The following is a 21,613-nucleotide window of genomic DNA, read 5'->3' on the forward strand; positions in this document are numbered from 1 at the left end:
TGTTTCCCAAAAAACCAGCCATCTCAGGGACAGCCAAACCTCGATGGCCACGGGGCATGACCATCTCCCCCTTCCAGCTCCCCCTTCAAGCCCACGTGGCCACAATCACATCTCCACTGCAGGGCCTGACTTCCAAACACACTCTCCTGCTCCTGGGAAATGAAGTTACGGTGCACAGAAGGTTGCTGCAAGTTTCAGGAGAGTGATTTAAATGTGCAAGAGCAGAGCTGCAAAGCCTCTCTGCCCCTTCTCCCCCTGCCAGCACCCCATTGCTCCTGGCTGCATGGTTATTTAATGGTTGGGAGAAGGTTGTCCCTGGTGACTCCACACCATGGGCTGGGTGAGGTGGTGGTCTTGGAGACCCCCAATTGACCATATGGTGAGCGACATCAACCCCAGTTTTAATCTGATTCACTAAGTGGGTTTACTGTGCAGCTGTAACCTCTGGTGGACTTGAGGCCAGAGCAAAAGCACCAAAGCCTTGGCTGCCCCAGATGGACAAGGCTCCCCCACACAGAGCCCTGCTGTGGGCACTTAACACCCACCCAAACCCTTTGGTGGGCACTTAATGGCCACCAGCATCTGAGGGACATCACTTCACCCATGCTGACCACAGTGTCCATACACATCCCTCTGAGCTGGCTCAGCTGGCAGCCTGGCCACAACTCCTGGCCACTAAGCAGGACCCAGAGCTGATGGTGCAGCCCTTCAGAACCAGCAGAGGGTTTTAAACCCAGTGGAAGCCTCTCCAGAGCCACTTCACAGCTCCAGAGACCTGCAGCCAGATGGAAGGACAAGCCTTGCCCTGCAGGGTGTCCCTCCGTGGCCACACCAGCAGCCGAGCAGCTGCGCTCCCCCAAATTAAATGCCAGCTAATTAAATCACACTCGATTAATACATTTTTTCCCAGTTATCAATAGGCTTTTGTGGCTTTCCTGGCTTTCCTTCCCCCCAGCAGCTGAGCTGGCTGCTGGGTGCAGGAGGAAGATCCTGGACACGCCGCCGGCCGCCCAGTGCAAATATTGACCCGGTGCCGCTCCCGGTGCCGCCGGCACCATCCGTGACACGCCGGGAATCCCTGCCCATTCCACACCAACAGCAGGGCTGGATGTCCCCAGGCCAGCCTGGCTCTCTGCATCACACCCTGGGAATCAGGAACCAGCCAAGTGAACCAGAGGGATATAGGAAAGGGGTTGTTGGGAAGCGGGGTGGAGGGTACGTGGAATTTGGAGGTGAATTTTTTTTCATTTGTTCGCAAAGTTGTTGAGTCCAGCCTGCAAGTGATGGTCAATGGGAAACCCTCTCGTGTGCCACTGTCACACTCTGTCCCCTTCCTGCCCTCCTCCTGTCCCAGCATCACTAATCGTGCCCCTCTGACCACGCCCCACTGCAGGAGGTGATGGCACTTCTGCCCAAGCTCAAGGAGCAGATCCTCCAGTAAATGTCATCTGGGAAAGGCACGCTCATGTCCTGCCTCTCCGTCTGCACTCTGCAGAGCTCCAGAGACCCAGATACTCGGGTCACCCTGCACTCACCACCCTGCATCACCAGGGCAGAAAATGGGGTGGTGGGAACCTCCTCCTCATGTGAGACGTGAACAGCTTGGTCGCTGCCTCCTCGCTCCAGCCGTGTCTCATCTTCAATCATTTACAGGGCAGAAATGTCAGACATTTCCAGTCATCTGCAGGTTGTGCTGAACAAACCAGTGGCCAAAGCCCGTGGCGAGCTTGCAGCACAGTCATGGCTTCCCACCACTCTACCCAAGTGTCAGAGAGGAGGGATGGTGGCCAGGTCCTTTTTTCCCCTACAGCAACACATTTTCCAAGGTTCTCCTATAAAACCAACACGCCAAAGTGATGAAAAAAAAAAAAGCTTTCCTGAGACTTTTGGATAAATGGGAAAACTGAGAAGTGCTGGGATGGTCCAGGATTTCCTAACAAGTCACCTCTCCATACGGCCACACATGCAGGAGCAAAGCTCTCTGGTAGACCAAGACTTTCCCTCTCTTCACCAAACCACCCCAGGGCTCCCTCCAGCAGAAGCATTTTTCAGTCCAAGCCCAGCTGCACCCAACTGTGGTGCCAGACCTTGCAGCAGGGTGAGGGTGGGTAACCAAAGTTCACCAGGTCACAGACATCTTCTCTTAAGCCCCGGATTTCTGCATGATCTCATCCAGGACAGCTGGACCCACACGTTGCACTGAACCTTCAAGTGCTGGCCTGACAGGTCCAGACTTTGTAATTTTGCATAGTGCAGGATTTCTCAGTGGTTTGGTTAAAAACAAGGGAACAACGGGTAAGAGAGCAGAGGAGGCTGATGGCACTGGCACCTCCAGGAACTCAATGCCATGTACCAGCAGGAACAAACGTTCTCTGGAGAGGGAGCCCTGAAGTAAGTCTGCAACATGGCACCTCCCAACTCCTGTGCTCATAGAAGTGAGTTTTGTGATCACAGCCAGGCCAAGAGAAGCCATAAACCTCCTCACCCCGGGTCAGGCAGCGAGGAAGCTCAGGGCTTCCTACAAACCACCTCCCATGCCCACCTTCAAACTGCCAATACGAAACAAGTCTGGTGAGGACAGCAAAGCCCATCACCCCAGGGTGGGGATGGGGCAGTGCAGGGTGCTGGGGGCTTCCCAAGCATCCCCCCTGCACCCCAAAAAAACCCAAAACACTCCCGGCACTCACCCGGCAGACAGACATCTGGTTGGTGGTGAGCGTGCCGGTCTTGTCGGAGCAGATGACGGAGGTGCAGCCCAGGGTCTCCACCGAGGGCAGGCTCCGGACGATGGCGTTCTTCTTGGCCATGCGGCGCGTGCCCAGGGCCAGGCAGGTGGTGATGACAGCAGGGAGGCCCTCAGGAATGGCAGCCACCGCCAGCGCCACCGAAATCTTGAAGTAGTAGATGGCCCCTCGAAACCAGGAGCCCCCGTGGACGGGGTCGCTGAAGTGGCTGACGTTGATGACCCAGACGGCGATGCACACCAGGAAGATGACTTTGGAGAGCTGCTGGCTGAACTCGTCCAGCTTCTGCTGCAAGGGGGTTTTCTCAGGCTCTGTCTCCACCATCTGGTTGCGGATCTTCCCGATCTCGGTGTACAACCCTGTCGCGATCACCACCCCTACGGCCTTCCCGGCGGCGATGTTGGTGCCCTGGGAGGGAAGAAAGGGGCCAGAGTGGGTCTGCGGGCATGAAAGCTCTCAGACTGTGAGGGGATATGGGTTGCTTGTTGTGGAAGGAGAACATGAGATCTTGGTTAAAGGGAAAATGAGACCACCTGGGATTTTATATAAACCCAACCTAAAGCAGCAGGAGATCCCTCCTGAGAGCTCTCTTGCCCCTCGAGGACTTGACTTCTGTCTGAGAGGAGCATGAGCAAGGAGGAAACCCAAACCTGAAATACCTCCAGGCTCAACCACAAACCTTCTCCCTGTCTGTAACACATTGTACTTGATAGAAAACCATCTGAGATTGCCCAAGGCATTTAAGGACCTCATGTGCCACTGCCCAAATGAAATCTCCTGGAAGCAAGTCCTCACTTTTATGGGTTTGGGGCTGTTTTTATGGATTCTGGTCTCTCAAATGCATGCACTCCCTGTCACTGCTTGGAGACCTCCCATGTCCATCAGCTTCTTCACTTGATGGCTCTTTGCAAGAACGTAGGAGAGGTGAGGACAGGCATAAGGGACTTACGGAGAAAAGCATGTTCTTCTTGTCCTGGTTGACAGCCCGGGGGTCAGGGATGGGGTCAGCATGTTTGATCACCGAGACAGACTCCCCTGCCGAGACAAGAGGGGGAGATGAACCACCTGCCTTTCCTCTCCAGCCTCCACTCAACTCTGTTATGGGCCTGCAGGGCAACCCCCACAGCTTTAGAAAGCAGCACGTTGCCACCAAAGCATCCAAACACCCATCACATGGATGCCAGAGCTGGGCAGAGGTGCTCTGAGGATGAGGGCTGCAGAAAGATAACCTGTGTCGTGACGCTGGGACCTTCCCAGGCCCCTCAATCTCATTCTCCCACCCATTTCTCGTCCCAGCAAAGCACTTGGCCCCAAAATTTGGCTCTGGGAAGATGGCAGAGGGAAAGCTCTGCCTCCAGCAGCCACCTCAGCCCCGTCACGCCCACACACACCTGTGAGGATGGACTGGTCGACCCGCAGCGTCGTGGACTGGATTTCGATGATCCGGATGTCTGCTGGCACCTTGTCACCAACTACAGGGGCAAAAGCAGAGCAGATCCATCAGGGGGGCCCAGCAGTGTCCACCGCCCCCGGGGAAAGGGACAGCAAACCCCAAATGTGCCAGCAAAGCCAGGATCTGCCCCAAGGTTTGGGGTCACCAGTTTGCATCTCAGTGCCTGCTGCCTCCCCTCGTTTTCTATTGGAGCAGCCTGGTCTCCAGGCAGGGATTGGGTTTTGCTGAGAGTCACTATGTCCCTGTGAGGTGTAGGCAGATGGCAGCACCCAGCCTGCAGCAACCAGGGGTCCAGACCATGGTAAACCAGGGTCCCACCCCAGGACAACTCCTTTCTGCATTTAAAGCTTGATTTTGTATATCTATAATGTTACGAGTCAAAAAAAGAAAGCTGGAAAGAGGCAGCACCAGTAGCAATCAGACACTGGGCAGCACAGCACAGGGAGGGGACCTTAAGGAATTTAATTTTCATAGAATGAGAATGGGTTGGGTTGAAAGGACCTTAAAGATCATCTAGTACCAGCCCCTTGTGTGGCTTCCACTAGGCCAGGTTGCTCCAAGCACCCTCCAACCTGCCCTTGAACACTTCCAGGGATGGAGCAGCCACAGCTTCTCTGGGCAGCCTGAGCCAATGTCTCACCACCCTCTCAGCAAATAACTTCTTCCTAAGATCTCAACTAAATCTTCCATCTTTCAGTTTGAAAACATTCCCCGTCACTCTGTCACTCCACATCTTCGTCAGAAGTCCCTCTCCAATTTTCCTGGAGGTCCTTCAGGTACTGGAAGGTTCTCTAAGGTCTGCCCAGAGTCTTCTCTTCTTCAGGCTGATCAACCCCAACTCTCTCAGCCTGTCTCCAGAGCAGAGGGGCAACGAGCACCCACAGCCCTCCTGTCCCCTGACTGGCAGGAGGACAGGTACCCTTCTCTATTGCCTCTTCCCTGCAAAAAACCCCAAAACATCCTCATTTTGGAGCAGCCTGAGCTTCCCAGCGTTGCTCTTCACCCTTTTCCAGAGCTCCATGGGCCTCTGAAAGTTGTTGACACTGGAAGACCTTCTGTGCCTGTCTGTGGTTACGAGTGAAAGCAGCTCCACCAACTGACCACTGATGGCTTCCCACCGAGGCACACGTGCTTCCTTCAAAATCCCGTTGAAAGCTGTTTTTCCCACTGGGTTTATTCCTCCTGCTCCCTTATCGACTGGACACAACTTCACTTTGGAAACACTGAGGCAGCAAGAGCCCTCGGCCCGCTGGGCCTTACATCACCTCACACCACGCGCCGGCTTGGCCGCTAACGAACGGCTCTGGTCCCAGATTTTAACGAGCACTTCCTCCTGGGGCTTGTAAAACCCCCCCCTCCCCAGTGCAGCAGGAGGGGGGGCTGGCACTGCTCCACCACCCAGCCATGTCTTCCAGCTGCAGATCCCAGGGCTCCGGGATGGGGCGTGCAACATCTGCCCTCTGGCCAGACCTGCCCCGCTCCCTGTCGCACCTGTTCTTTTTGGGGGTGCTGAGCTGGGGGGTACTAAGCACAGAGACTCACAGATCGCCCCCCCCAGAATGTTTCCCTCAGACCTTGGGAGCTGCCCAAGTAGGTTGGAGCACAGGAGAGGGAGTGAGGAGCTCCTCTCTCCCCTAGGGAAGCCAGGGAGGGTTTGCAAACTGGCTGCTGAGCTTGCCTAGCCCCAGAGCCATGGGGGGAGCATCCACTCGGGGGCAGACAGAGCCAGGACAAGCCCAGGAACTCACACAGCACCAGACAGACAGATGGACCTGGCAGCTGCTACTGAACGTGCGCTGATCACCCCAGCACCAGAAGTCTCCTCGTCCAAAAACCTGTGTGGGTTTTGGCAGGCAGAGGATGGCACCGCAGCTGGAGCTCAGCCCTGCACGAGGTCTCACCTCCAGCTCCTGGTGACCAAAGGGCAGAACCCAGCTGGGTTGCATGGTTTGCCAACTTCCAACCGTCGTTCCCCTCTTGTCTTAGTGCAGGGGATTTTCTGCTCCCTGCTGTCAAATTTATTGCATCTGCACATGCAAAGGGAAGCCAGACCCTCCTGCCCGAGCTGTCCCCAGCATGTCACCTCCCTGTCCACTGCACAAGCTATTGCTCCTGATGCACTTTCCCATTGGGCAGCCTGACAGCATCCTCACCACTTGCTGTAACCTCCTAAACACACAAATTTCTAATTAATTTGCTAATAATTTGCAAACCCCTCGGGGGGCGGGGGGGGAGCTCCACTCTTTCCCTCCCATTCATGATGCTGATTGTTCCATTCAAACGTCACATTTGGCCACCGAGGGGCAGGCAGCAAGGAGTTGATCTGGCGAAAGGCGGCAGAATTTAATGATTTAATAATTAGTTAATGTAATGAAAGGCCAGGTCAGCAGCTGGAGTGCACTGCTGGAGCTGGTTTGGGAGCCCTGCCAGCTCGGCCAGCTGAGGATCTGGCCAGAATTCCTCTGCTTGATCCTCCCAGCATTAGTTTTCTGTTCATCCTCCGGCTGAAGCCCAACTGGAAGACATAAATAACGGCGAGCCGGCTGGGCGGGGAGGGATTGCAGAGTGTTTCCACCAGCAGGGCCACGAGGAGGAAAGGAGAGGATTAGTTTTGTGGCTCTTGAGGTTTAAGAGATCGTTCAAGGAACAAACAAAATGGGATCATTGAAATGCATCTGGCAGGGCAGGGAGGATACACCCCCCAGGCACCCTTCCCTGCCCGCCCCACAGAAGGGCTGGGGGGGACAACCCAATGGGAGAGACAAAAGCAACCTACAGCAGGTCCCCTCTGCCCCTCACCCTCCCCAGGCAGCAGACCCCAGGTCCCAAGGGCACCTGCCCACACAGGCAAGACCCGTGCCCACTGCTGAAGATCTACAAATTGGGTCACTGTGACAATCTCTGCTTTGAAGCCTTTGCAATGAGAGTGGACTCTGTTTGGTGCTCAGCTATTGTCTAAAGCAGGAGCTGGAGCCAGATGCAAGATCATTGGGCAAAGAATCCTTATTTTAGGGACAACATCTGCACTGTTGGGATCTCCCAGCAGCGTTTGCCTGGCTCCCAACAGCAGCCCTTCACCCTTGCCTTGTCTAGGGGATGTGTGTGGGAGAGCTGCTTCCAGGGAGAGGGAATCTTGGTGGAAAACTGAAAGTTCTTCCAGTTCTTCTAGGAAATGAGGAAACCCTCCTGAGACACAAAACCTGGTCCTAATATATATATTTCTTCTCTGCTGTTCTCTACCACCTTATGCTCTGGGTGAAGCCTCAGCAGGATGATGAGCCCCAGCTTTGGCCCAAACAATTTCAGCTCTCTGGATTTTGAAAAGACAAACTAAGACCTCAAGCGTACAACAACCCGGTGACTCGGTGGCGGTGCCTCTGGAGGAGATGCACCTGCCTGCCACTGCAGAGCCCTCCCGCCACAGGGTACTCATCACCAAAGGCCCAGGGGCCAGCACCACCTCCCCATCCCACCCCCACGCCCCGGGGGGGTGGCACCCTACCTGCCACCTCCACGATGTCCCCGGGGACGATGTCGCGGGCGCGGATCCGCTGCACCCCGCTGCGGTCAGCACGGATCACCTTCCCCATCTCAGGCTCATACTCCTTCAGGGCTTCGATGGCGCTCTCGGCGTTCCTCTCCTGCAAGCAGAGGAGGAGCAGAGCTGCTGGCAGGGGGGCTGCTCATGCTGGCAGGTTCCTTCCCCATCCGCTGCAAAGAGCATCCAAACCCCAGCCCTGGCTTTGGCCACGTTTGCACCACGGATGGGGCAAGTGCCACGTCTTTTTCAGCTGCTCTGAAATGGTCCCGTCTGCCTTAAATGACAGCAGGTCCTGGAGGCCACTTCGTGGACCTTTGGGCTTGATTTTTGGAAGTAGCACATCCCACCCAGATATGTTTTTCCCCACCCAGCAACTCCACCTCAGATAAATAAATGGCTTTAAAGCAAACCTATACAGGAAGAGGAGCATCACTGGCTGAGGCGCTTGCTCCTCCCCCCAGGAGGGATTCAGCAAGGTGAGGGGCAGCAGGCACCACAGCTTGCTGGTGGACAGGACAATAATCTTCCCTTAGAAAATGCATTTGGCCACAGCCAGGAGACAAGCAGTGTTTGCCTGGATGGCAAGTAAGCAGAGGGTCCTAAACTCCAAACTGGAAAAGTTGCCAAAGAAAGATTGAAGGAACAAGCCAAGAGGCAGCCAACAGCTGAGCATTTGCACTGGGGCACAGGGCAGCATGGCCAACACGAAAACTGAACCTTTGAGAGTTGAGTTTCTAACAACAAGAAACAACCAGACCTTCAAATGAAGCATCTCAGCCATGTGGAGCAGAGAGCTGCAGGGCAGGAAGGGGTGGTTGTGACTCACCTGCCACACGCCCACCACGGCGTTGGCAATCAGGATCATGATAATGACAATGGGCTCCACGAATGCTGTCGTGGTCTCCTCTCCTTCTTCAAACCAGGCCAGGATCTGGAAGGCAAGAGAAGAACCAAGCTGGATGAGGCTTGGAGCAACCTGGTCTAGTGGGAAGTGTGCCCATGGAGAGGGGTGGGAACTAGATGATCTTTAAGGTCCCTTCCAACCCAAACAATTCTATGATCCTATCACCACAATGTGGTTGTCATGACAAGCACCAACATTTTAAGAAAGACAGAAAAAAGAGCCAACCAAAATATGGTGTTTGCTGGAGACAAGACAACCCAGAGTGGTGGTTAGCCCCACACAGCTTGGTTCAAGTGGGGACTTGCCATAACCCACTGCCAGTGCTTCACCTGGGTGCCTCCATCTTCTGCTGGAACATGCTAGTGGGTCCAATAGGCAGGGCTGCAGCAAAGGGTCATGCAAAGCCTGGATGAGTATTTGCAACAGGAAACTGTCTATTTTTGTTTAGGACACTCATGGAAAGACCAAGGCCATGTGTAGATGAGTGGGGAGACTGGGCAGCACTGCCTGCTTCTCAGACAAAGCCACCAACAGCTGCACAACCACTGTGGTCACCATCTGCAGCATGGGCAGCCTCTGAGGAGCTCCTCCTGGGCAGAAGCTAAGTGATGCAACACAAGTAATTGATGCATAAGAGCAGCTCTGCCAAGCAAGGACTGACCTGGTGCCTTCTGACCACCCTGAGCCCTCTCTCCATCCCACACAGACCTCATCCCATCGTACAAATGCAGCACACACACAGATCTTTTCACTCCATTTAACTGCTTGACCACCTGTGCTGTGTCAACACAGCAACACCTTGCTGCTGTGTGGCAGAGGCACCAGCACGAGGGACCTGGGACATGGGGCTCCCTGCCTGCCTTGCTGACCAGCAGAGCCACAGCAGCAGACCTGGCCATCGAGCAGCTTGCACCAGCTCTGCAAGCTCACCAGCAACCACGTTGCTGCGTGTTGTTTTGGGGATGCATCAAACTTTGCAAGGGACCAGCCTCCTTCCTTATCTGCCCAGGAGTTATCTCCAAAAGGAGGGGACAGGAGACTCCACTTGGCCATCCCGCTGCCTGGAGTATACTCAAAAAATGATCAATTCTCCATCTGCCTGGTGGGAAACATCTCCTCCTGTGGAGTTGCTCCTGGCTGAGATTGTGGGCAGACCTGAGCTGATGGCACAGCAAATAAGGCTCAGATCAGAACCTGAGGAGCCACTCATGACAGGTGCTTCCAAGGCACCATGGAGGACAAGTGCAAAGGGTTCATACTGCCATTGGATGCCCCATCCTTGGAGGTCTTCAAGACCAGGTTGGATGGGTCCTTGAGTGACCTGCTCTAGTGGAAGGTGTCCCTGCCCATGCAGAGGGGTTGGAACTGAGGGGTCTTTGAGGTCCCTTCCAACCCAAACCATTCTAAACTAGACTCTAAACTAAACTACTCAGTGCTGCCCATCAGGGAGCTTTGCTAAACACGTGGACCTTGAGTTTGGCTGATCACCCATCACCTCTCAGCCCTATTAATCATGGAGGAGGTCAGCAGCACTGGTGGGCAGCAGCTCACTGAGGCTGGTGATGCTCTTCCTGCCTTTTCCTGAGCACCCCGGGGAGGAGAAGCTGCTCTGTGCTTGCAGGAGGTGCTGGGGGTGAAGCACAGCTCCTCCTGAGAAAGGCACCTAGGGACACAGCCTCTCCCCCAGCAAAGGGGGGAGAAAAGCCCCACTGGAGATACACCACAGAGGAAGGAGATGTTTGAAGATGAGCAGTAACACCCTCTGGGGAAGGAGAAGCTGGATGGTACCACCCTGAAGGCAGCACACGGGCAGCTCAGGGGACAGGAGCAGCCTGGGCTGGGCTTCACACCCTGCTAACCACAAGGAGAACCTAACCAAGCAGCTCCCTGGCATGACCCAGACCTGACGTCACGTTTCCCTGCTGGGAGGCACATTAACCCTGCAAAGGTGCCCAGGAAAGCTGTGTGCCCTGCACTGCACCCAGCTCTGCCCAGAGCCTGTCCTCAGCATCACCCCCTTGGGCACCACCAGCCTGGGATCTCAGAGCCCTCCCGGGCACGTGGGCTGGACAGGAAGGCAGGGAACAGCAGGCAGGAGGCTCTTCCCACACAGGCAGCTGCAACACTGCCAGTCCAGCTCAACCAGAGGGAGGGGAAAAAAATACATTTAAAAAAAAAAAAAAAAGAAACAGATTGGATTTCCATTTTTACTTTAAAAACAAGCAGAAGGGCTCTGGGAGGGAGACCACTCTGAGGAGGGCAGCCACATGGGGTTTGGAAATGCTCCTGGCCACACTTTTGCCTTCCTACATAGATGTTCACACTTTAGGCAGGTGCCTGCTCTGCTGCTTGCACCCCAATAGAGAGAAAGGTGGTCCAGGGAGCTTCTGAGCTGGATTCAGGCACCCAAAGTGCTCTCCTCACCTCTCCTCCCCCATCACCAGCACTCTGGCCAGGAAAAAGCAAACTGTGCCATGTCCAGGCACACAGGGAGGTGGTGCTGGGACCCTCCAGCTCCCAGCACCTCACACAAGGCTTGACCATTGCACCAGGAATGAATCTGCACCCTGGACACACACACACACATCTCCACAAGTCAGAGATGTGGTCCTATGTTCTGGCACACCCTGACATGGATCTAGTCATGTTGACACTTCATACATTCAAAAAACAACCAAAGAAAAACTGAAGAATGGGGTAATTTCCCTGTCTGTTTTGCCACCTACACAAGTTGAGCACAAGACATGTTTTACAAGACAGGATTGAAAAGCAATTATAATCAGAGAAGAGACTTCCATTTGCAAGTTTGGGTCCTAACTCTAAACTGACAGCATCAAAAATGATGGAGGGAAAACAGAAGGGATTTAAGAGGGAAGCTAAAAGACATAGTAACAAAGGTAACCTTCTAAACGAAAAACAAAGGAATCTTTCTGGATAAAAATCTTGCAGTGAGATAGAGACATGTCCAAAGGACCTGTGCTATGTCAGGTAGGGTCTGCAAACAACGACCAAAAACTGTGGACCACAGGAAAAAGCACAGGAGTGGAAGCTCTGGGCATCCCTCCCCTGCCTCTGGCAGCCCCGCTCTTGCTGGAGCTCTGTGCTTGCTCTCTCCAAACCCAAACCCTACACGGTGCCCAGAGCCAACACCCATCCCACCAAAACCTGCCCAGGACCAACCATTTCCACGGCCCTCTTCTGGCTTTGTCTGGTGTAGCCTTGGGGAAACAGAGAGCAGCCCAGGGAGTTGTTTGATATCACTTGTGGATGGAGCAGCACTACTGAAAAATGCTACGGTCTCATCTTTGAAGCAGGTGCAATGATATTGTCACCACACCCTAGGAAACCACTGCACTGCTGCCACATCTCCGACATCCAGCGTGTGTCTTCTTCCAGCTCTTGTGCTCTCTGGCTGCCCCCAGGTCTATCCGTGCCCCAGATGGTGCCACCCCCCAGCCTGGGGTACTTACGAATGACAAAAAAGCTGCCATCAAAAGGATGCGGACGAGGAGATCTTCAAACTGCTCCAGCACCAACTCCCAGAGGGACTTTCCTGGTAGGAGGAGATGAAGCCAAGCACAGTCAGTGCTCAGTGCCCCAGAAGACATGGAATTTGGGCCACTGGGGCCACCAAGGCCAACAGGACCCTGTCTCCCCTTGCAGCAGAGCCTCTCCAGGGCCCACCAGCCACGGGCACCAGCAAGAGCATCCAGCACTGCAATGGGGGGTTTCTTTCTCCAATATTGAACACCTCCTGTTCTGGCACTGCCCTGGTTTAACTACACCTGGGTTTAAGTACAAAAAACCTAAATCCTCTGCGTTTCTATTCATGGCTGGTCTTGGCATCAGGGGAAAGCTCTGCTGTCAGCCCAGCTTTCCCTGGAATTAAAACCAAGATTAAAAGACCCCAAAGAATCCTCCCTCCATGTCCCCAGCAGCCTCCACCCAGACCCAAGGCACATACCCACCCTCACCACCAGTCCACGACTTACCTTCTTCTGCAGGGAGCTCTGTGGGTTTTCATCAACAGCCCAGCAAGTGTAACAAAGTGAAAAAAATGATAAAAATAACAAGATTAATTACTGATTTGGGCCCAGACTGACAAGCCCTTCCCTCACGTCCCAGCAGTCCATTCAGTACCACAAAATGCAGCTTGTTCTGCACATATTCAAGACAGCTTGTCCTCAAACTTCTCAGTCTGACACCAAATAAGCAGCTCTGGACACTCCCCACCCCAAGGAAACATATTTTCCCTGCTGCAAGCAGCTCCAGCAGCATTTATTCCCACACTCAGCACGCCTAAAAAACACTCCTCAGGAGCTCACCTCTCCAAATCCAGGACACAGAGGTCCAACCATCCCATAAAACACCCTGCCAGAACCCAAATACCAACCTGCTGGTGACTGTAACTTTCAGAGCACCTTTCCTACTACTCAGTTGCAACTCCACAGCCTGCAGTGCTCTAGAAATCCAAAGCTGCTGCTCAGCTGGTCCAACCTGAATCCACCCAGGTGGGTACGGAGCCTCCATCCACACCACTTCCTACCAAACCCAAGCCCAGTCACCTGCACAACCTGGGAAAACCCCAAGGGCTCCCAAACACCTGTCATGGTCTCCTTGAGATTCCCATGTCCCTGTAGGATGGCTGTCACCTTCACAAGTGGCCTGTGCAGAAGGGTCCCACGGCTGCTGGGCAAGGCACAAACCCCAGCACCCACCAAGGGCGTTGCTCCTGCCTCCTCGCATGCAATAGTGGATGTGCTGGCCAAGGACTGCCAGGTCCTGCACCCCAGGAGGGCTCAAAAGTGACCCCCACCAGGGTTCTGGCTGCTGATGGGTACTGGCATGGCTGGGTGTCTCCACTTGCACCCACTGTTCTCACATCCCGGGTGGATCCTTTGGTTGCCCACAGAGTGGCTCCCAGGGGAGCTGGCAGCTGGACCAAAACCTCCACCAGCTGTCCCAAGGTGGGGAAACACGGACATTGCTGCTGTCTAAGGGAGAAGGAAATCCAGGATTCACTGAGAGGGGGAAACCAAAGCTGTAGGGATGCACCAGGAAGCCCTCAGGGGGCTGTTTTGGTGGCCCAAAGGCACAGCCCAGCGCTGCAAGGAACAGCAGGTACCAGAACAGGTGACACGGTACCAGAGCCAGGTACCTGCTGCCTCCATCCTTCGGTGCTCTGGGGCAGGAGGGGACCAGACAGAAAAGCCCCCACCCCAGTCCTCTCACTGGGAAAAAAAAACTCAGCCAGAAACCTCCCAAAGAGCTGTCCCAAATCCTCCACCACCCGCCACCGACGTCCGTGCCCCGCGTGGTGATAACGAAACAAAATGTTCCTCCAGCTGGGACAAAACGAGGGACTGGAGAAAGCTCAAGAGGAACTGGACCAAAGCAGACATGCTCTGTGCCCCATGGCTGGGCCAAGCACAGGGTGTCTCTGAGCACCCCCAGCACGGGGCCCTGAGCCCCAGCAGGAAGTGAAACCAGCTCGGCTGTTTTCCACCGTCTATTTTCATTCAGCCACCAAAATTAAAAGTAGAAGAGATCTGCTGCTGCTATTTCCAACCAGGCTCCGTTCAAAGGGTGTGAATGTGTGAGGTGAGAGGGCTGGGGGCAGGTGAGGGTGCCCTGAGGGAGGTGGCTGGGGTTCCCACAGGTGTTTGCTCTGCTGGGGTGCCCAGGGGTGGCCTCCCAGCCCCAGGCAGCCGTGGTCATCTTCGTGCTTCTCCTGCGTGGTGTTTGCGTGAAGGGACGTTGCATGAGCTCTGGATTAAAGTATGAAAACAGGTTTCTGTGAGCTCAAGAGGAAACACGTGCACTGGGGCAGCCAGCTGAGATATCACCAGTGGCACAGTGACACCAAAACCCGTACCCAAACCTCAAACATTAGCCATGCTGCTGCGGGTCCCTCCAAAAAGACCCCAATTTTGGGCATACTGAGAACCAGGCACCTCCCCTGCCATCAGTGTCTCCTTAAGGTGGCAGCTCAGCACCTACTTACACCAAAGACCCAAAGAAAAAGAGCAGAAAGTCACAATAAACTCACATTTTTGGGTCTGAATTGATCAAAACCCACCAGAAATCAGCAATGTTCAGGGCTGAAGCCTCTCCCTCTCAAAGTCTTGCTAGAAATAAGGAGGTTTGCTCCTTGAGGAAGTTTTACATGAGCCATGGCAGCAGGGAGGGCAGCAGAGCCAGTCCTGAGCTGCACCAGTGCCATGTCCCACCTGGCCAGGAAAGCCACCACAGGCAGGGAACCAGCAAAATCCCAAATCTGCAGTTCCTGTGGGACAAGACAGTGCGTGCAGACAAGCTGAAACGGGAGCTCCCAGAAACACCCGAGCAGCCTCTTTAGTCACCAGCTTGGAGCACAAGCTCCTGACACAGCCAGCAGACAAATGGAGTAACTCCACCAAGGGTAGAAAGCGGTAACAGTTGCTCAAAGTGGTCCAAAACAGGGCCAGCCACTTGCTCCACAACCTTGCATCTTCCCAAGCCAAGCAGTCCCAGCACGGGACCTCAGCTTAGAGATCTATATCTGCTACTTTCTGCTGCTGCTCATCTGTGTGACAGCTTTGGAGAGCAGAGCCAAGAAAACAAAGAGACCAAGACAGGGCCGTGGGTGCCTGGAGGCCTCAGGACCATTCCTACCAGCAGATGAGCATCCTCTCCAAGGGCTCATCCAGCAGAGAGGTGCAGGCGCAGCCACCCGCAGAGCTCTGCCTGGCAGAGCACAAACCACAGCCAAGCTCCAGGGGATTTGCTGAGCGTTTGCAACTTGCTCTGAGCTCGTCACATCACGACTCCTCTCCTCGCTGTGCCATCCTCACCCTCCCCCCCACGCTGAGCGTGGCCCAAGCTGGGCTGCAAAAAGCTTGAGTTGAGCTGCCTGAAGGGCACGCAAGGAGCCCGGGCACGACGTGGGGCTGGCGTCGGGTTATTTTAGCTGAAGGTTCATCTCCAGCTCCTGCCAACTCAAACAAGGCTGGCAGCCCGTGGGCTGGCGCCTGCACCGTGGCAGGGCATGGCAATCAGGGGATGAAAAGGTAAACAAACACGGGTGCCACCCACAAAAGAGGCAGCACGAGCTGCCACCCCGGGCTCTGCCACAGCCTCCGTGTCCCCGGGGAGACCCTGCCCTGCTTTCTGGGCCAAAGCAAACAAATAAAATGTGCCAGGGTGGCACTGGGGTTGCTTCAAGGAAATGTTTTGAGTTTCTCCTGCTGTCCCAGGATCAAAAATCCCCAGGGCAGCACAGCCCCTACAGGGCCCAGGGTTGCTCCATCGTGCTCTGCCTTGAGGGAAACTGAGGCAGGAGGCAACGCGTCCCCACAGCAAAGCGAACGTTGGTGGGTGCTCAGACCTGGTGTGCAACCCACAACAGCACACGTACCCCGAGGTGAACACTGAAGTTTCATTTTCCTCAGCGTTTCAGGAGCTTCCCTGGGGTAAAATTCACACTTGCCCTTAGGGAACCCTTCTGCTGCCCAGGGATGTGGGAAGGGTAATGGCACGGTGCCCAACGTGGGTAATAGCAATGGGCATCACATATGAGCCCAGCTCTCTGCTCCAAATAACTTCCTTCAAGCCATATTTTTATGTTCTAAACTCATTTTCATTCCCCCACCCCCTTTAATTTCTTTTTTCGTACGCAGGGAAGGGAATGGATGGACAAACCAAGGGACACATCTGATCCCCACACAACAGGCAGGAAAAAGAGCCCAAACAGCAGTGAAAAGAGCAAGGAAAAGCCCTAAAATATCTTCAGCTGGGAGAGCAGCCCCCCTCCCATGACATAGAGCAGGAACCCAGGCAGGGCTGCTCTGGGATCCTTCCACTGTCCCGCACGACACGGGGCAGGATAAATTGTTATTTTAACTGGCTGCCTTTCCCAGGGAGGGCTGCCCTGGCAGGACGCCGTCCCGGGGGGATGTCTGCTCTGCCTCAGGCCCCCTGACAGGAGGCACCATCACACAGCCCTGTGCTCCACAGCACGGCTGGATGGCACGGCCAGGAAAGGCTTTGCCAGGGTGTTCTAAGGAAAGCTCAGCCTGTCACCTGCTTGGGGTAAATTCTGCCCAGGGAGGGAGGCATGAATCCCACCAGCCCAGGTTGCTCCAAGCCCCATCCAACCTGCCCTTCAACACTGCCAGGGATGGGGCAGCCACAGCTTCCCTGGGCAACCTGGGCAAGGGTCTCACCACCCTCACACTGAAGAATTTCCTCTTAATGTCTATCCTACATCTCCCCTCTTCCAGTTTAATCCATTCCCTCTCATCCCATCCCTCCCTGCCCTTGTCCCAAGCCCCTCCCCAGCTTTCCTGCAGCCCCTTCAGGCACTGGAAGGTGCTCTCAGGTCTCCCTGGAGCCTTCTCTTCTCCAGGCTGAACACCCCAACTCTCCCAGCCTGGCTCCAGAGCAGAGCTGCTCCAGCCCTCTGATCATCTTTGTGGCCTCCTCTGGACTCTCTCCAGGAGCTCCATGTCCTCCTTGTGCTGGGGATTACCTACGTGCCTCAGCTGTGTGATACTCAGAGCAACCCCCACGGCTTTGCTTTTACCTGCAGCTTCACGCTCAGCTTCCCTGAAGGCCGTGGCATCCCTGGACACTGTCCCACACCTTGTGCCTCACCTGGGCTCTGACCACAACACGGCTCCACTCAGGAAGAGCAGGACCTTCAGAGAGCTTCTAAAGGGACCTTCTAAGGCCGTTTCAGTTTCCTCAGAACAAGCTGAGGTCTCACCCTCTACCTGCCCCGGCTGGAGGGAAGCCAAGCCCACGGCCACCACGCACAACTGCACTGAGATGGGCAGATAAGGCTGCTGCAGAGCTGAGTTGGCCATTTACCAAAAAAGCCCCACACATGAAACCCCTGGCAAACACATGTCCCAACCACAGCGGGGTGGGGGGGCCCCGGGGCACCCCCTGACCACAGCCAGAGGGGCACCACAACCTGCTCCCACAGGGTTACAGTGCCTGAAGAGGTCCTACAAGAAAACTGGGGAGGCATGGATGAGGGGAAATGGCTTTAAACTGGAAGAGGGGAGATTTAGTTTAGATACTAGGAAGGATTTCTTCACTAAGAGGGTGGTGAGAGCCTGGCCCAGGTTGCCCAGAGAAGCTGTGGCTGCCCCATCCCTGGAAGTGTTCAAGGTTGGAACTAGGTGATCTTTAAGGTCCTTCCAATCCAAACTAGTGTGTAATTCTATGCTCCAGCTCTTACCCGTGTCCTCCATCATCCCTTAGGAACCAATCCCAAAACCACAGGTGCTATTCCTCTGGTGTCCTTCCCTCCCACCAAAGGCAGCGGCAGCCCTGGGTGTGTCACAGGCAAGGGAAGCACCTCTGGCCCCTGCACCTTATTTGCTTACCACCTGGCAAGCTGCTTTTTCCTGCATGCTGGGCAAGTTTGGGTCACTGCTGGCTGCCCCTGACAGCCATTCACTCGGGGCTGCTTCAGAAGGCAGCAGGAAGACAAAGGAACAAGAAACAACCCCCCCTCCCAAGGCAAACACCAGAGGTTTGGTGTCTCTGTAAGTCCCCAGCACTCAGCTCTGCTCAGTGCCTCTCCTGGCTGGGGCTCCCCAACAGCAGCAAAGCACCGTGCAAATCTGCTCCTGAAGTGTAATTTTCCCCCTGGAAAATCAGGGGGAAATCAGGGAAAATCACCACCACCACGTCCCATTGTCCAGGTAGAGGGAAACTGGGAGAGAGGTGGGAGTGTGGCATTGGTTGGATCAACAGTCCATGGAGCTGTGTGAAATAAATAAGGGAAAACCTCCCCATCCCATCATCCCTCCCTTTATTCATGGAAATGGCTCCTCCCCAAAATGTTGGATAGCACGAGCATCCCTCCACCAGAGTGTAGGGTGTCCCAGGGCAGGGCCACAAAGCCCAGCCAGTCCCAGGCATCCCCCACCTGTGCCAGAGAAAAAACAAACTGCTCCCCCAATAACCCACTTCCTCTTCTTCATGCTATGAAAATAAGGGGAGAAGATTTCACTCATTTTGTCCTCAAAAAATGAGCCACCAGCCCGGCTGGCAGCTCCAGCACCCACGTGGCGTTTGCAAGAGCAAAGTCTTGGGGGGATTTGGAGGAAAAACCCTGGGGAAATAGTGCTGGAAGAGGTCCCCCCATTTCTGTCCCTCCATTCCTGTCCCTCTTGTCACCAGCAGCAGATCCCCAGGCTCCTGTTGGGAGGAGGAGGGAGTGGGGAGGAGGAAACCCACGGCTCCAGCCTGGGATGGATGATTTGAGCAAACTAAAAGCAGTGGTTTGTTCCCTCCTGCACCAACGCAGTGGAAAGAATTTTCAGCTCCAGCTCCCGAGTGGAAAAGCAAAAAAAAAAAAAAATCCACGTTTAAATAGTAACAGGTTTTGGAAAAAAAAAAAAAAAAAAAAAAGGGTGAGGGGGGGAGAAGAAAAAAAAGGGAGAAAACAGGAAAAAAAACCAACACAACCCTCCATCCCTACAGGAGCGTGAGTAAAATAAAACTTCAGCTGCGGTGGATTTGTCGTGGGGTTTTTTTAGGTTTGGGGTCGTGTTGGGGCTTGTTTAAGCTTCTCCAAATCTCTGCTCCAAGCAGATCCTTCCCAAACCCATGTGGAACAGCGAGGGAGCGACTCCGCTGCGTTTGGGGATCCTCCTGCCAGAAGCTGCCACCACCCCAACCAAGGGGCAGGCCTCAATTGCAGTACATCCCCTTCTTCCTCCCTACACATTTCTTTTGATTTCCTCCTTTACTGCCCTAAAATGACTTTTTCCAGCTGTTTTCCCGTTGCTAACACGGCGGTAAGGGTTAAGTAAACCGGGATTTTTAGCCCAGTGATGTTTTTCCACCCTTTTTTGGGCTCCGCTGCAGCCTCCTGCCCTCAGCTGCTCAGCCCGTGGTTGCTCCCTGCATCACAAGTGAGATGCCCAGATGACACCTTGACCCAAAATTCCTCCCCCCCACACACACCAGCCTGGCACGGTGACAGAAAAATCACCAGTCAGACCAGGGAATAAAAACACGAGAGTGGTTCCAAAAGCCCTCTGGGCACAACAGACCATCACACGCCCCCACAAACAGCGAGTCCAACACCCGGCGACAGAAAATGGAATAACATTTTCCTGGCAAAGCTGGGGAATGGTTTAGGAAACCCAAGCCACGGTGGTGGCAGTGCCAGGAGCCCCAGAGATGCCCTGTCCTGCTGGGTCAGCTCGGCTGCCTGGCACCGGGAAAACACGCACGGCCCCGGGAAGCATCAAAGATCCCCAGGGAAGAACTTCAGCACCAAAACTCTGGCTGCCCCTCCTTGCTGAGCTCTGCAAGGTGTTGGGGAAGAGCAAGACTGAGTCTGGGTTGTTGGGTGTTTTTTTTTTTTCCTTAAAATAATAGGGGGGAAAGAAAAACAAGGGGATGCTGGGGCTGAAAAGGCAGGTAAGAAAGTGAGAGCAGGATGCATTTGCAGAGTATGCTGCGTTTGCTGCTGACAGAGAGAGGCTGCCCAGCACCCAGCAAAGGGCTGCTGTGGCTTGGGGGGGTGAGGGTTGGGGCAGGAACAGCCACCCCCACCTCCCCCCAAACTGCCACCCTGAGGATCTCATTTTACACTGAGCTGAGCATCTTTGATGAGGCTCTGAGCCACCACTGTTGACACGACACTTGCTTGGCATGAAAAATAATATAATACTAATTTTAAAAATACAATAAAAAAGAGAAATTAAAATAAAAATATAAATGGAACTAAAGTATTTGCACTAGCCAAGGGCTGTGGAAAGTGTGGGTGGCTCCTGGTCACTGCTTCCAGCAGCAGCTGAGCTGCTCCAGAACATCCTGCTGGCAGCATCCCTGCCCAGAGGACCTTGCCTCCCACTGTGGGGCAGTGGGACCAGCCAGGCCAGGGGCTCTCAGCATTAAAACACTCAGTACCCACCTGTCCAGCAGAAGGCAGGCAGGGAAGGGGTTACCTTCCCCTTCTCCCCCACTTGGGGTGCAATACCAAACCCTCACACCCCAAGGGGAGGGGAAGCCCTTTGACATCCCAGCCCATCTCCAACGTTAACCTGCTAGCACAAAACAACACAAAACTTCCTCCTTCCCCCCAAACACAGGCTCACTCTGCAGCACTCCTGGCACAGCGTGGCAAATCTTTTGCTTTTCCTTTTGTTGTATTTTTTTCCTCAACTTCTTGCAGGTGCCAGGTTTTGGATCCAATTGCAACTGGTGTGGATCCATCCCAGGTCCACCACTAACCCACACCTGTAAGAGCCAACCCACGGGGGTTCACCAGATGAAACCCCCCCATAAAGCAAATCCCCAAACCAGTAACCTCTATTAAAAGAAAAAGAAGAAAAAAATAAATTACAAGATATCACTTTTAAATCCAAACAGTATTTTCTCCCCTTCCCAAACAAGACAAGGAAGCTGTTCTCTCTCTCTCTCTCTCTCCCTGCTACAAAAGTTGGTTCTTCAATTGATATTTCAATCACTATTTTGATTGATATTTCAACTGCTATTTTGATTGATATTTCAGTGGATCTTGCTGCCACCCACCTTCGAGCTGGGCTGTGCATTTTACAGATCAGGCAAACCTGAACTTCTCACACTGGGTGGGAAGGAAACCTTGCCCCAAGCTCGGGGCCACAGGGAGGCAACTCCAGCCTAAAGCACAGAGGTCTGGAGGGAGTGGGTTTGGGCTTTGTTGGGTTTTTCATTTGTTTGTTTTCTGGAGGAAATGCCTCCACCACAGCAAACCTCGGTGAAGTTTGCAAGCCTGAATATTGCATCTCAACCCATCTCCCATCTGCTGGCAAATAAAATCAGGCTGATAAAACTGCAGCCAGTGTATCCACAGGGCGGTGCATCCTCTGCCCCCGACCCCTGCGGGTGCTAATGAGCTGCTTTTCAACTCAATTAACTCCAACTGAGATTATTATTATTAATATCCATTTTTGCAGAACTCCTTGCCCTGGCTGACCTGG

General features: G+C 54.2%; 1 protein-coding gene across 3 annotated transcripts in view; it reads right to left on the reverse strand.

Annotated features, from left to right (window-relative positions):
• Positions 1-21,613, reverse strand: part of ATP2A3 (ATPase sarcoplasmic/endoplasmic reticulum Ca2+ transporting 3) — a 119,950-nt gene that overhangs the window by 87,563 nt on the left and 10,774 nt on the right. For all 3 annotated transcript variants that reach the window (XR_007891200.1, XM_051635740.1, XM_051635739.1), the window contains exons 2-8: positions 12,635-12,652; positions 12,113-12,195; positions 8,565-8,669; positions 7,700-7,838; positions 4,136-4,216; positions 3,694-3,779; positions 2,688-3,152 (exon numbers count right to left, since the gene is read on the reverse strand). Coding sequence is in view for 2 of the 3 variants with exons in the window: in XM_051635740.1 (XP_051491700.1) it covers positions 2,688-3,152; positions 3,694-3,779; positions 4,136-4,216; positions 7,700-7,838; positions 8,565-8,669; positions 12,113-12,195; positions 12,635-12,652 (977 nt within the window). In the remaining variant the exon portion in view is untranslated. The remainder of the gene's footprint in view (positions 1-2,687; positions 3,153-3,693; positions 3,780-4,135; positions 4,217-7,699; positions 7,839-8,564; positions 8,670-12,112; positions 12,196-12,634; positions 12,653-21,613) is intronic.

This window comes from Apus apus, chromosome 18 (genome assembly GCF_020740795.1).
Source record: "Apus apus isolate bApuApu2 chromosome 18, bApuApu2.pri.cur, whole genome shotgun sequence".
In the NCBI taxonomy this organism is placed as follows: Eukaryota; Metazoa; Chordata; class Aves; order Apodiformes; family Apodidae; genus Apus; species Apus apus.